The sequence below is a fragment of the Notolepis coatsorum genome (genome assembly GCF_963971535.1).
Source record: "Notolepis coatsorum genome assembly, chromosome: 5".
Classification (NCBI taxonomy): domain Eukaryota; kingdom Metazoa; phylum Chordata; class Actinopteri; order Aulopiformes; family Paralepididae; genus Notolepis; species Notolepis coatsorum.
In genome coordinates, this window is record NC_140169.1 from 144,350,031 (window position 1) to 144,364,055 (window position 14,025).

The window sequence follows — 14,025 nt, forward strand, 5'->3', positions numbered from 1 at the left end:
TTCCAGGTAAGAAGTGAGCATGTTTACGCTGTTTACCACGGCGGTGAGACACCTCACCTCGCCAAGCGCCTCCTCTGCACCTCCTCCCAGTGTACAGCTTTCCCCAGAACACACCATTCCACTGGAGTATTGTACAAATGAAAAAAAAGTAGGGATGTCCGATATTATCGGCCGATATTGGCATTAAAATGTAATATCGGAAATTATCGGTATCGGTTAAAAAATGTTTGTTTTTGTTTTTAAATATAATTTTTTGTACATTTATTTAACCTTTATTTACCCAGGCAAGCAAGTAAGAACAAATTCGGATTTTATTTATTGTCAAAAGTATGCATAATGTTGTGTTAATTCCACGACAAGAGATATGTAATGTTCAATGTTTTTTTGGGGGGGAAACCCCACATATATCGGTATCGGTTGATATCGGTATCGGAAATTAAGAGTTGGACAATATCGGTATATCGGATATCGGTAAAAAAGCCAATATCGAACATCCCTAAAAAAAAGAAAAGCCAATATACAGGGACAGTGAACACGCAGTCTTTCTGAGTTTCTCACAAAAAGAAAGTCTCCCCCCGACAACACAGTGCGTGAGAAGACGGAGAACATACACAGGTCTTAATTATCTCACAGGTTAAGTCCTCCAGAAACATGCGAATTATACACACGTGACAGAAATAAAAAAAAGCAAACGCCGTCGCCGTCGCCGAACAGAAACCTTTTTGTACCGCTGTGTCGTCATAAAATGGGGTTTTCATCAGACAGTCTATAGCAGGGGCGCCCAAACGGGTCGAACATGGAGGGCCAGCGGCCGGAATGTGATAAGCCGCGCCGCCAGGGGCCGCGCGCGCGGGCGCACGCCAGATGTGATCTGACGTTTTTTTATTATCACTTGGAAAATGTAACAAGTAGGCATTAACGTCACCGTCATATTTGTTAGTATGTATTGCAATAAATAAGCAAGCGGTCTCAAAATCACTCTCCAAACACAATGAATTGTTTGATAATGAATATTCTCTGGGACCCATTAGAGGGCCAAAAGGAATGTTATGAAGGGCAGAATTTGACCCCGTGGGCCATACTTTGGGCACCCCTGGTCTATAGGATCAGTTGCAGTTACTCAAAACATATAGTGTCCCCTATTGCTTTGACAAAGTTGGTAGGAATTCCATATTTATTTACCATGATATAAAGAGCAAATTACTACCATTAAAACTCTAATATCTTAATGATGGGGTTTGGTCTTTAAAGGAACACGCCAACATTGTGGGAAATGTGCTCACCATCTTGTCCAGAGTCAGACAAGAAGATGGATACCAGTTTCCTCTCTGTGCGTTCAGTAGAAAGCTATTCAGCTACAAGCTAGCCTAGCTTGAGGTTTTAAGCTAGCCAAGTGGTCCGTGTCCGCTTCCATTCATTTGTGCTAAGCTAGGCTAGGCTAGCTTGCAGCCGGATAGCTTACCACTGAACGCACAGAAAGGAAATTGGTCTCCATCTTCTTGTCTGACTCTGGAGAAGACGGTAAGCGCACTTCCCACAATGTCGACGTGTTCCTTTAATAAGAAATCTATTGTTCAAGTGAAGCTTCAGGACTTAAGAATATGGTTCCCTTTAGAGCAGTAATTTGGCATTTAAACAGTTAACAATTTCACTGACTCTTCACATCACTGCCTTTAGAAAACATCCATACTTTAGGTGCTTATTGATTCAGTAATCTACTGTTATGTCGTCATCACATAAAACTCAGTCCGGACAACAAACTGAGCTTTTCCAGTGAACCCTCAAATATATATATATTTATATATATATATACTCTGTAAAGAAAGTAAATATATTCACACACACTTTTTTTAGTCAATAAATCTTTATGAATCATCGGCGTCACATCTATGTATACGGTTCCATTCGGTCGGATAAGGTTGAACTGGCAAAGGAACATATAGATATTCAGGTTTATACCAGTGATGCCCCCCTACTCTTGTACAGAGAGGTATGTGGGTATTTATGGGACAATGTGTTTGACCAGCAAAATAGAAAATAAAAATAAAACTTTAAACGCATAACATTTCTCAGCTTTACACGGTACAATAGTAGTCCGGGGGGGGGGGGGGGGGGGGGGGGTGCGTGGCCCCCTGCCTCTGCGACAGAGTGTGCAACTCTCTCACGTCCACTTGTGACTGAACAGCCACAGCCAGCGTCCCTCTGAACACGACCCGTGGATCCAGTTAGTTCTGTACAAATCCTCGAGCGGCGGACGGACCGATCCCCGGGAGGCCTTTGTTACCGTGAGTTTTTATTTGGCTATTTGGCCCCCCCCCTTCTCCCCCCCACCCCCCCACCCCCCCCCAACGAGGTAGGCCAGCCTCTGAGGTAGGCCTAGCCTTTTCCCCAAAACGAGGGTGTTCAAAAGCACGGTGTCCCGGCGGAGCGCGGCGCGGTCGGAACTATAGACCTGGACCGGGGGGGGGGCCGACCGGGACTAACGCGAGATGAGTTCCATGCAGAACCGGCGGAGGGAGGGAGGGAGGGAGGGAGGGGCTCCGTCTCCGGCCGCCGGGGGGGGGGTCCATCCGGAACACAAACGGCTCTCGCTCTCGCCGTCCCGTCCCGTCCCGTCCGCGGCAGTGTGTGTGTGTGTGTGTGTCTGTGACAAGGTGCCCGGGGTGGGCTCCAACCCCCCCTACTACACAGTACTCTCCATGACCCACTCCGAGCTGTCCATGGTGCCCTTGCTCCCGCCCAGGTCCCCCTCCTCGTCGCACTGCAGCAGCATCCCGCTCACCGACAGGCTCCTCTTAGTCCAGATGCTGCTGATCCTCCGCGGGTAGCTGCTGCACAGCTGGGCGGCGGCGCTCGAACCCACGCCGCCGCCGCCTCCGCCTCCGCTCACGTCGCCCAGCCCGTCGAAGGACTGGCTCCTCTTGGGCTTGGAGTCCAGGGGCAGCATGAGGAGGCGGCTGAGCCGCGAGTCCAGCGTCCGGCCCCCCAGCAGGGGCTCCCTGTCCGTGGGGGCCTGGCGGAGGCCGCGGCGCCGGGTCCTCCTCCTCCTCCTCCGGGTCGCGGCCCTGCGACCCGCGCAGCTCCAGCGAGGTGAAGGCCCCCAGCAGGTGGTCCAGGTTGGGCCGAGGCTTGGCGGCCGTCCTCCAGATGCTGGCCAGCGTGCTGTTGGGGCTGTAGGAGGCCTCGCCGCGGCCCGGCTGCTGCAGCGAGGCGGAGGACGAGGACGAGGAGGTGAGGCTGCTCTGGAGGCTGCCGCACTTGAACTCCACCACCTCGTCCTGCATCGTCATCGTGACCCGGGCCTTGACCTTGGCCGGGGGCGGCTGCGGGGGCTGCGGGACGGGCAGGAGCACGCCGTTCTGGCCCAGGCGGCCGCCGTTGGTCTGCGAGTGCGTGTCGCTGACGCCGGTCAGCTTGTCCCCCCCGGCGGGGTGCGGCTCGCGGCGGTGGTCGTCGCCGGCCTTGTAGCGCACCATGAGGATGACGATGAACACCAGCAGGGTGGCCACGATGACGCCGCCCACCACCAGGATCATGGTGCCTCCCAGCAGCTGGCTGGGCAGCGACTGGCACTGGGCGTAGTCGTCCTGGGTGAAGAACTCGGCGCAGCCCACCACGTTGGTGGCCGTCAGGGTGGTGGCGGTGTCGTCCCAGGCGGCCAGGACGCACAGGTCGTAGCGGGTGCCCGACACCAGGTTGGTCACCAGGAAGGCTTTGCTGGAAGCCGGGATCATCCTTAGAAAAATTAAATAAGACAAAAAAGAGCACGGTTAGCGGCGCGTGGTTAATCACCGTGTGAACACAACGAGGCGGTCAGCGGCGCAGCGCCGGTATCTCATCCGACGACGACGTCACACGGAGGAATAAAACCCAGATGACGATGTGAGTTCGTACAGTAAAAAAAAAAAGCGATGAGTGATAGAACCGTGAAGACATTACACATGTAATCTCGGCACACCAAGACTAAACTAACGGCGATGGTAATGGGAGAGTGATTCATGGTGCAATTCTTTATTAAGAGAGAGAGAGAGGGAGAGAGAGAGAGAGAGAGAGAGAGGGAGGATTTCCATTTGCATTCCCCGGGAGCTCCCCCCTCTCCGAGTCTCTCTCCGGTCGGGTGCTTTAACAGACAGCCAGCCCATAATTGGCTTTATCTCTTTAAGCCATCTGTCCCGTCGCAGCGAACGGAGCGTCCACATTTTGATGCGCCGAGCCAACGGAGCGCCGGCGAATAAATAAATAAATTAGGCAGAAAACACCCCCTCCCCCTCCCCCTCCCCCGCTCCCTTTGTGACGTGTCGGATAACTTTGCCCCTATTGGTCGGAGGCCCGGGTGAAAGCAAGGATTGCCGCGGGGCCAACGCAGGGGAGCGGCACACATTAACCCTTTGACTGCCACACTACCACATGGTTAACCCGTTCACTGCCGCACTGCCACACGGTTAACCCTTTCACTGCCACGCTACCACATGGTTAACCCTTTCACTGCCGCAATGCCACATGGTTAACCCTTTCACTGCCGCACTGCCAAATGGTTAACCCTTTCACCGCCACACTACCAAATGGTTAACCCTTTCACCGCCACACTACCACACGGTTAACCCTTTCACCGCCACACTACCAAATGGTTAACCCTTTTACTGCCGCACTACCGCATGGTTAACCCTTTCACCGCCGCACTACCACATGGTTAACCTTTTCACTGCCACACGACAAAGGGTTAACCCTTTCAGTGAAAGGGTTAAAGCGGCAGAGAAAGAGAGCTGTAATGGATATACGCTTCCGCCGGTGTCCAGAGGGAATTCACGTTCCCCAGAGCGCGGGACTAAGTGGTCTGTAACACGATGACGACATCCCGCCTTCGCCCCGACACGATAACATCTCAGGGCAACAATGACCAGCGCGCCGCTGATACAAATCCTAATTGTTTTACTTAGTGTGATTGAGCGAGCTTATTTAGCAAATTCCGTACTTATACGCGAGCAGAATTATGCTTTCTGACGAGTGAAAAAGTTCCTATTTTCCGGGGACCTTCTAGCCATGTAGTCTATTACACAGTCATAATTGCCTGCCCGGGATTGGGAGGAAAATTGTATGGCTTATCGTCTTGCCGTTTTGGGCGCCTCTCTCTCCTGTGTCCGTGTCCAATTCATCCCAGGCTGGCCTGCATGGGCTGGTTAATTCAGTTTAATTCAAATACGTGGGGACAAAGTGGAACTCAAGAGAAACGTATGCTTATGCTTATCACGAGAAGATACAAGTCCCCCCCCCCACTCCCCCCCCCCCCACACCCCTGCAGGCTGCGAAAGGCAATTTGGAGACTGTTTTGTGAAGTTTCCAATGACGGCGCGGGGCCACAGCATTATTCATAGAGAGAGAAGAGAGAGAGAGGGAGAGAGAGAGTAGAGAGTAGAGAGAGAAGAGAGAGAGAGGAGAGAAAGAGTAGAGAGAGTAGAGAGAGAGTGGAGAGAGAAAGAGAGTAGTGATTTCTGTAGTGATTGTAGTGATTTTTTCTGATTTCTCTGTTTGATTGTTTTGTTTGGCTTTGAATTGAATTGAATTGAATTGAGAGAGTAGAGAGAGTAGAGAGAGAGAAGAGAGAGAGAGAGTAGAGTAGAGAGTGAGAGAGAGAGAGAGAGAGAGAGAGAGAGAGAGAGTATATAGAGTAGAGTAGAGAGAGAGAGAGAGAGTTATAGAGTAGAGTAGAGAGAGAGAGAGAGATACTGTAGATGGCCACTGGCTCCCACCCCGCGAAGCGTACGGCGTCAGTCAGTTACACTTAAAACCATATTTCCTCGGTTACAAAAGACCTGACAAAACAAATAAACAAATCATTACCATAGGGTGCGTTTACTTTTACCCAACTCTACACAATCATTAAACTATTTCATGGGTCATTTCGACCGGCCGGAGGACTCGGGTTCTCAAAAAACATAATTCCATATTCCCATTGATTTCTCACGGCTGGCCTTCCTCTGGACAAGCGCAGACAAGGTCACGCCGAGCGCCCGGCCTCCTGCTCCATTGATTCGGCCCGAACATCAGGGACTTGCTGGGAAACTTGATTATGCTCATGTAAGCGAAATCCCTAATGTGCTATCATCACTGGCTCCTCACAGAGAGACGTTCCCGGGAGCCGCAGCTGTATTGTATCTGGAGGGATTCAATGGGGCGTGACAGAGTTTTTCCTCTCTTGTCGCTGTCCGTATACCCTTGAGCGTATCCTGGATGCAATAAAACATCCCCTTATATACTCTAGCGGTGAGGGGTGAATGCATTCAAAAGAAATAGCCGAAGTTGGGGCAGATCGTGCGGTGGTGGTGGTGTAGTGGTTAACACTGTTACCTCTCAGCTAAAAAAGGTACCTGGGTTCGATTCCCCGCTTGGGGGTCCCGGTTGCCGGGTTGCCAGGTACCCCAGGTGGGGGGGTTATCTCCCGGGCCATTATGTGTTGTGGAGTTTGCACCGTTCTCCCCCCGTAAAAAAAGAGATAAACCCAAAGGAAAAACATGCAGATCGCAGATCGCTGATCTGATCCTGACGAAGACGGACAGTAGAGCACCTGGATTGGTCCCCGCCGGGCGCGGCCCCACGGGACAACTCATGTCCGCTCCCGGCTGCCCTTGGAAAGACGACGGGATGGAGTCAAACGCAGAGAGGACATTTCATCGGCGCCCCCCCCCCCCCAAAAATGCATGTGTGTGTTCCTATGTGTCACCCATCTCGCATGTGTGTGTGTTTGCTGCGTGACTACATTGCAATGTGTGCTGCGAATAAAGACGTCTTGATGATGATGATGATGATGATGATGATAATGATGATGATGATGATGATGTAGCGCTGGAAACGCTTCCCGCAACAGAGTTAAACCTTGTCGATGTTGAAAACATCGAGTTTCCAGTTGAGTGGAACTGGAATTCTGGAACGTCTTTAACAATGAGCCAAATCTACCCGTTGGTTGTTTCATCGGACAAATGAAAATTCACATCTTTTCATAGTCTTAATGCCGCTGTCGTCCACTCCTATAAGCCCCTATTGAGTCCTTTTACACTCTGCTGTGACTTCACTGTCACCTCCACCACTACCGTTATTTGCAATATTTGCAACAACGCATAGTGCACTTTAGGGCTGCACGATTTTGGGAAATAATCTAATTGCGATTTTTCGGACAGATATTGCGATTGCGATTAAACTTGCGATTATAATTTTTTTTAAAGCAGCCCCACAGAGGTTTATTGTAAAATGCGGCTTGCATCTGGCCTACGCTGTGAGTCTGTTCGGGACAGCGAGTCTGAAAATGTTTCTTTTTACCTGGGAATCGATACCGGTACCCAACGGTACCTTTTTTTCTGTACTTTACTCTCCCTCTCTGAAGTCTAAACTTCACAACACACAATCTAAAACCCCTTACCTCCCTCTCCCAAACCGATCTTGTATCTCAATGGGACTTCCTTTTTTTTGCGATTTGATAATTGCATCATTGCAAATCGCGATTTCGATTTAAAATGGATTAATCGTGCAGCCCTAGTGCACTTCATATCCTTCTACCACGACACCGTGAACTGAACGTGCAATACTCTTACTCTGCCTTATCTTTATACTTTATTTATCCTATTTTAGATTCTTTATTTTTAGCATCTTACATTTTTTTATTCTAGTAATAAGTCTATATTTTGTGATTCTGTGTGAAGGCGGGACTAGATGTTCATTGCACGGTGTGTGACTTGTCTGTTTAAACCGTGCATATGACAAATCTCGAAATATTGAATCTATAAAACGCAGCCACTATCCCCTCGCCGTGTCGCCGGTAACACTCTGCGACGACAACAGCTCCGAGAGCAAAAATAACGACGCACCATTTCCCCCGCGATCGGCGCCCCCCCCCCCCCCCCCCACCACCAGCACGGCACCATTTCCCGACGGTTATCAAAAGTTCACGTTCCTCAGCCCGTCAGCTGTGAATCCGCCGCTCTCTTAAAGCTCGGTTAATAGACAACGGTGTGGGCGCCGGTGAGCCATCGCTCCAGAGACACATCCCCCCGGACGGCCGAGCGCGGGCACTAAATCACACGGCTTGCCACACTTGAGCCGCTGTACGGTTAACGTATCGTCCCCGGCGCCTCATTGCAATTCGACTGAAATATTACAGAGGGTCTGCGGCTGACACATAACTTCCATTACTGTAACCGCGACACGGCGGCCTCGCCCCTCCGCTCCGCCGCTCCCCCCCCCCCCGACGCGCCCGTCTGATGGGCGCAGATAATGTACTTCAGCCTATTCATGATCATACATCAGCCGGCCGTTGGCGCCACGGCCTGCGAAGATACTGTATGGCGCTTGACAATTGACCCACGGTATCTCTCGAAAACCCTGCCCTCTTTTCTCAAGCCTCCAATCGCAACCATCGCTGACAACCCGTTAGAGATAGGTGGCTTCTTCTTATCTCTCTCTCTGTGTACACGACATCGTGATTCCTCGCCTCTTTTCTTTCTCTCACTGTCCTTATGACAGGATATCTCAGAGCCATATCTGTATTATCGTCCGTTAAAATGTGGTAAAACAATGTCTGCTACAAGAAGCTTGTGGGACCGATAAGGATCTTACCGGTCGAATTTTGACTTCTCGCCAGTGGTGGAAACACCAGAAGCAGCATAAGGGCCCGGGTCCACCTATCTCATTTTTCCAGCTGAAAAACGCTGGCAGTGCGCCGGTAGTGCTGGGGTGGAGCGCTTGCGGTGAGAAAAAAAAACGCAGCGCGAGCCTTTTGTAGCTATGGCAACGAGCTGTCAGTCACCAACCTACCTGATGACGAGAGAGAAAGAACTCTAGCGACAACTACATGACAGCCATCTTGTAATAATAACTTTTAACGTATTTGACTGCCGCGGTTTTGCACATATAGCATATTTTAATACACTTTATTGTATATTAATTATATATAGTTATTGCCTGACACCACAGTTCGCCCTTTGCTTTTTATTAGCTTTTATTAGTGTATTCGTGTAGTTATTAGAGTGGTAGATATGATTGGCTGTGATTGGTTGTCTGACAAAGACGCTCGGCGCATCGCTCTGAAAAGTTCAGAAAGTTTCAACTTTAAACGCTGGGTGCGGCCGCAGAAAAAAGCTGAAAGGCGCTGAAAAAAGAAGTCGACTGCAGCGCATTTCCTATAGGCGGCAGCATGCGGCCCCATACGCTCCCTCCCCATTGGGATCAATTGGAAAAAGACGCTTGCGGCCATAAATATGAGGCAGGTGGACGCGGGCCTTAGCTGGACCACATACCACTTTAATCAGAGCAGCATAACTGGACCACATACCTGTACCACTTTAACATAACCTTTAGAGAAAAAGTAGAGAAGTATTTGCTATTGAATGTACTTAAGTATCTAAAGTAAAAGTATGCATTTTACATGACTGTGTATTCCAGTGCATACCTTTACTTTATATACTTACTGTAAGGACATTCAATAGCAAATACCTCTCTATTTTACTTAAGTAAAAGTAGAAATACACAGATAAATGAGTACTCTGGTAAAAGTAAAAGTCCATTCAAATTCTACCTAAGTAAAAGTAAAAATAGAAGTATAGAGAAGTTCCCTAAAATGAAAGTAAAGTACAAGTAGCTCGAAAAATTTTACTTACCGGTAAGTACAGTACTTGAGTACAAATACTTTCCACCATGCTTCTCCCCATTACCGGCGGTTGTCTCTGTCTTTAACAGATGTTGTGGTTTGTAGGTGTATACGGTGTGTGTTTTCGCTGATACCAGCTTACCTCACTAAACGCCATTCAAACAGGGGTGGAAAATACTCAATGAGGCCTCAGCCTTCTGAAAACCACCGTGTCACTTGTATTTGCGCTACACTTTTCACAAGGGTAAATGACCCACGCCTAGCGATTTTCAAGTTTCATGGAGAATAATTTCAACTAGGGATGTCCGATATTATCGGCCTACCGATATTATCGGCCGATATTGGCATTAAAATGTGATATCGGAAAATATCTGTATCGGTTTTCAAAATATATATATATATTTTTTTACATTTATTGAACCTTTATTTACCCAGGCAAGCAAGTAAGAACAGATTCAGATTATATTTATTGTCAAAAGTATGCATAATGTTGTGTTAATTCCACGACAAGAGATATGTAATGTTAATTACCTGAAATTATTCCGTTTTGGGGGGGATATATCGGTATCGGTTGATATCGGTTGATATCGGTATCGGAAATTAAGAGTTGGACAATATCGGTATATCGGTATCGGTAAAAAAGCCAATATCGAGCATCCCTAATTTCAACCCTTCTCAACCTCAATGGCAGGTTGGAAGATCTGGCTGAGATCTACTAGAACATACACAGAGCAAAGAGGGACAATCTCTGGTAATGGCGAGAAGTCAGAATTACACTGGTCCTGGTCCTTTAAGAGTTACATTATCTGTCATACTGCCAAAGTATCAGCTTCAAATCAGGGGCGGATTTAGGATTGTAGGAGATCCGGGCTTAGCCCAGATGGCCCCCCCCCCCTTTTTTTTTTTTTTTTTTTTTAATTTTTAATTTTTTTTTTTTTTTTTTTTCGTTTTTGGGCAGGCAAGGGTCGTTTGGAGGGGGTCCGGCACAACCCCCTCCACGACAGATTTTTTTTGAATTTAATGAACCTGTACGTGCAATTTCCTGCAATATAGAGCCTTCAATCTTGACCAATAAAGCTGCTCTTTTCACTATAAAACTCAGTTAACCATAACGTAGTTATGGTTAGATTTATATATTGGGGGGGATATATCATATTTTCATATAATCAAAAAGTGGTGGAGCAAGATCATACCTTTGCTCCCCCAGTTCAATAGTGGGAGAGCAGAGATGCTCCGAATGCTCTTATGGCCAGGCGTCTATGATTCACTGATACAAAGTAAAATAGTGCAGTGCAATAAAATAGTTAGTCAAATAGAATAAAATAATGCAATAGTGCATTGCAATATAAAATAGTTATCATCGTATTTTTTTCGGGAGGCCGGTAAGGGATTACAGTAGTCGGATTGCTAATAAGGCATGGATCTGGTTCAGCGTCCTTTTGATTTATAAATGGCCGTACTTTAGCTATGTTTCTAAGGTGGAAGAGTTTTTGTCACTTGTTGATTGTGATTTAAAGCTTAGGTCTGAGTCTACCATAACACCAAGACTTAACTCACTCAAATACAGTTAGCAGCTGGATAGACCACAGATGGAAATTAGCTTCTGCTAAATCTGGTGCAAACATATTTTCATGTAACAATGATGAATTGTAAAAAAAAAAAAAAAAAAAAAAAAAAAAATTAAATAGATTCGGGGCTTTTCAGAATACATCCGGGGCTTGAGCCCAGGTAGCCACCCCCTAGCTCCGCCCCTGCTTCAAATGTACTAAAAAGTAGGCTAATACTATAACGTTGAAAGTCGTCGGATGTTAATTAACGACATTCCAATTAGCCACGTCGCCACATATGTAATTTCACAATAATTACACAGGCGTGGAAAAACATTCTAACTGGAAAAGTCGTTATATAGAAATAAAGGGGAAAAAATAGACTCGTTAATAATAAGGGGAAATATAGAAGGGGAAGGGTTACACCCCCCGGGGGTTAAGGCTGAAATGATCTTGCTTTCCATAGGTTTTAAATGAGCAACCGATTTAAATGGCATTAAGTAATTGGATTTCCTTTCTGGCTGGCTTCACATTCATTCATTCGTTCGGAGGCGGTACCGTCCGCCAGCCGGTTGTACGAGCTCCATATTGCACAGTTTCCAGCCCAAGCATCAAAGGCTGGTGGATTGACAGAATACACCCCGTCGTCAGTGAGCCTACAGGAATCCCTCGGTTCCGCTGGCACGCCGCATAATGGAGCCCGGGCGCCGCCACACACCCTCGGATGACGATGGGGGGTATACGTCAGATGATGAAAAGGGCAGAGGAAGGGGGGGGGGGGGAAGAGTTCTTTTCTTTCTCAGCCGTATAGAACAATTCGCCGGACCGCAGAGGCATCGTGGTCGGCTGACGGATGAATCCCCGAAGGATTCAATAGCATCATTGTGTGTACAGTACAGTCGCGGGAAGCGCTGTGTGTAAAACACTGCGGAGTCCCATGGGGGGGGGGGGGGGGGGGGGGGGGGGAGACTGAGTACTGGTTCTGTGTTTTTATGTAAACAGAACAACATCCGTCAGGGTTTAGGAAACCAAATCCATCTGTCTCTGTTAAGGCTTCCGGACAAATGTTCTTCTATCTAGACCGTTGGAGATACTCTGATTATACTCTGATAATCTGATTAAAATACCACGAATCAATCAGTTGCCCTTGGTTATTTTGTTCCCCCTCCTCCTCCTCCTCCTCCTCCTCGTAATTTAAGTAGTACAGTAAGGAGGATGTGATGATGATGATGATGATGATGATGATGATGATGATGATGATGATGATGATGATGCGGAGTCTCATGGCCAGTACAGAGAGACTCAGGGCCAGTTTAGACGGAAACGCTAGCAGGTGAATCCGCAAAAATATTTTTGCAGATGTGCCTTTCGTTTATACGGAAACGGCGTTTTTACGGGGTGAAACCGCAAAAAAATGAGACTACCTTCCAGGGTGGAATTCCTAGAAACGCAAAAGCTTTGCGATCTCGTCTAAACTATCAAAACGTATAAATCTGTTAAAACGATGACGAACGGGTTGTCACGGCTCTGGTCGCGCGTACTGCTTACGTCACAGGTAGCAGGTATGCGCCAGTAGCCGAGACGTAAACAAAGCAAGTATGTCTGACTATATCAATGGAGATCACCTGAAGGCTACATTGGCAGTACTTTTAACCCTTTCACTGCCACACGACAGAAGGTTACCCCTTTACTATCACACAACCGGCTGTCGTGTGGCAGTGAAAGGGTTAAATACACAAGAATCTGTCCCGCCGCGGCGTGAGTGGACCCACTGTCTGTGAGTGACTCTGCTTTGGTCCAATCACATTCCCCATCCACAGTCTGCGAATCAGAGGCAGAGTAGGGCGGGTCTTCACAGCACGTCATGTGACATATGCGCCAAATCGTGTGACAGTGGGGCTCCGTCGTCCCGAGTCGTTACAGCGTCGTCTGCACGCAGAATTCCATCCCAAAACGCTCGTCTAAACGTAAAATTAAAAGTGAAACCGCAAGATGACTTTTGCGGTTTCTGTTCACAAAACGCTCGTCTAAACGGGGCCTCAGAAGGAGCTTCTATCCCCAGGCCATCAGGATGCTCAATGACAATGACACTATGTAACAACAACCCATCATCTACACTCACTGCACACACATCCACACGTACACACTCACTTTAAACAAACACTCACCTTACCACTCACTTTACTCACTTTAGACACTTTAACACACTTTATATGTATCTATTATTAAAGAGATTTACACTACATTCATACCCCATTTTGCACCCTACCCTAAGTTTTGTACCTCATCTCATTTCTGCATTGTACCTCACTGTTACTATTTTTACTCTATATTGTATATTGTATATTATGTATATTGACTTTACCTACTTTTTACTTACTTACTTACTTTTTTTTACTTACTTTCTTTTTACCGTACACTCTCAGGGGCTCATACAGAGACAAGCGTTTCATTATCAAGTATTCCGTATTTTATTACGACGAATAATAAACAAACTTGAAACTTGAACTTGAATTGTATATATGTATATATGGACTTTACCCACTTTTTACTTACTTCTTAATTACTTTTTTTACTTACTTTATTTTGACTGTATGTAGCACACTCTCAGGGGCTCATACAGAGACAAGCATTTCATCATAAAGTATTCTGTATTTTATTATGACTAGGGATGTCCGATATTATCGGCCTGCCGATATTATCGGCCGATATTGGCAAAATATAATGTGATATCGGAAAATATCGGTATCGGTTAAAATTTTAAAAATTTTTCTTTAATTGTTTAATTTTTTTTACATTTATATAACCTTTATTTACTCAGGCAAGCAAGTAAGAACAAATTCA

At 47.1% G+C, this 14,025-nt stretch overlaps 1 protein-coding gene across 1 annotated transcript in view; it reads right to left on the reverse strand.

Annotated features, from left to right (window-relative positions):
• Positions 1-2,683: 2,683 nt before the first annotated feature.
• Positions 2,684-14,025, reverse strand: part of LOC311227979 (leucine-rich repeat and fibronectin type-III domain-containing protein 2-like) — a gene marked incomplete at both ends in the record, with an annotated part of 12,997 nt that continues 1,655 nt past the window's right edge. The window contains 2 exon segments of the mRNA XM_084313864.1: positions 2,684-3,037; positions 3,039-3,735. Coding sequence (XP_084169990.1) covers positions 2,684-3,037; positions 3,039-3,735 — 1,051 coding nt within the window.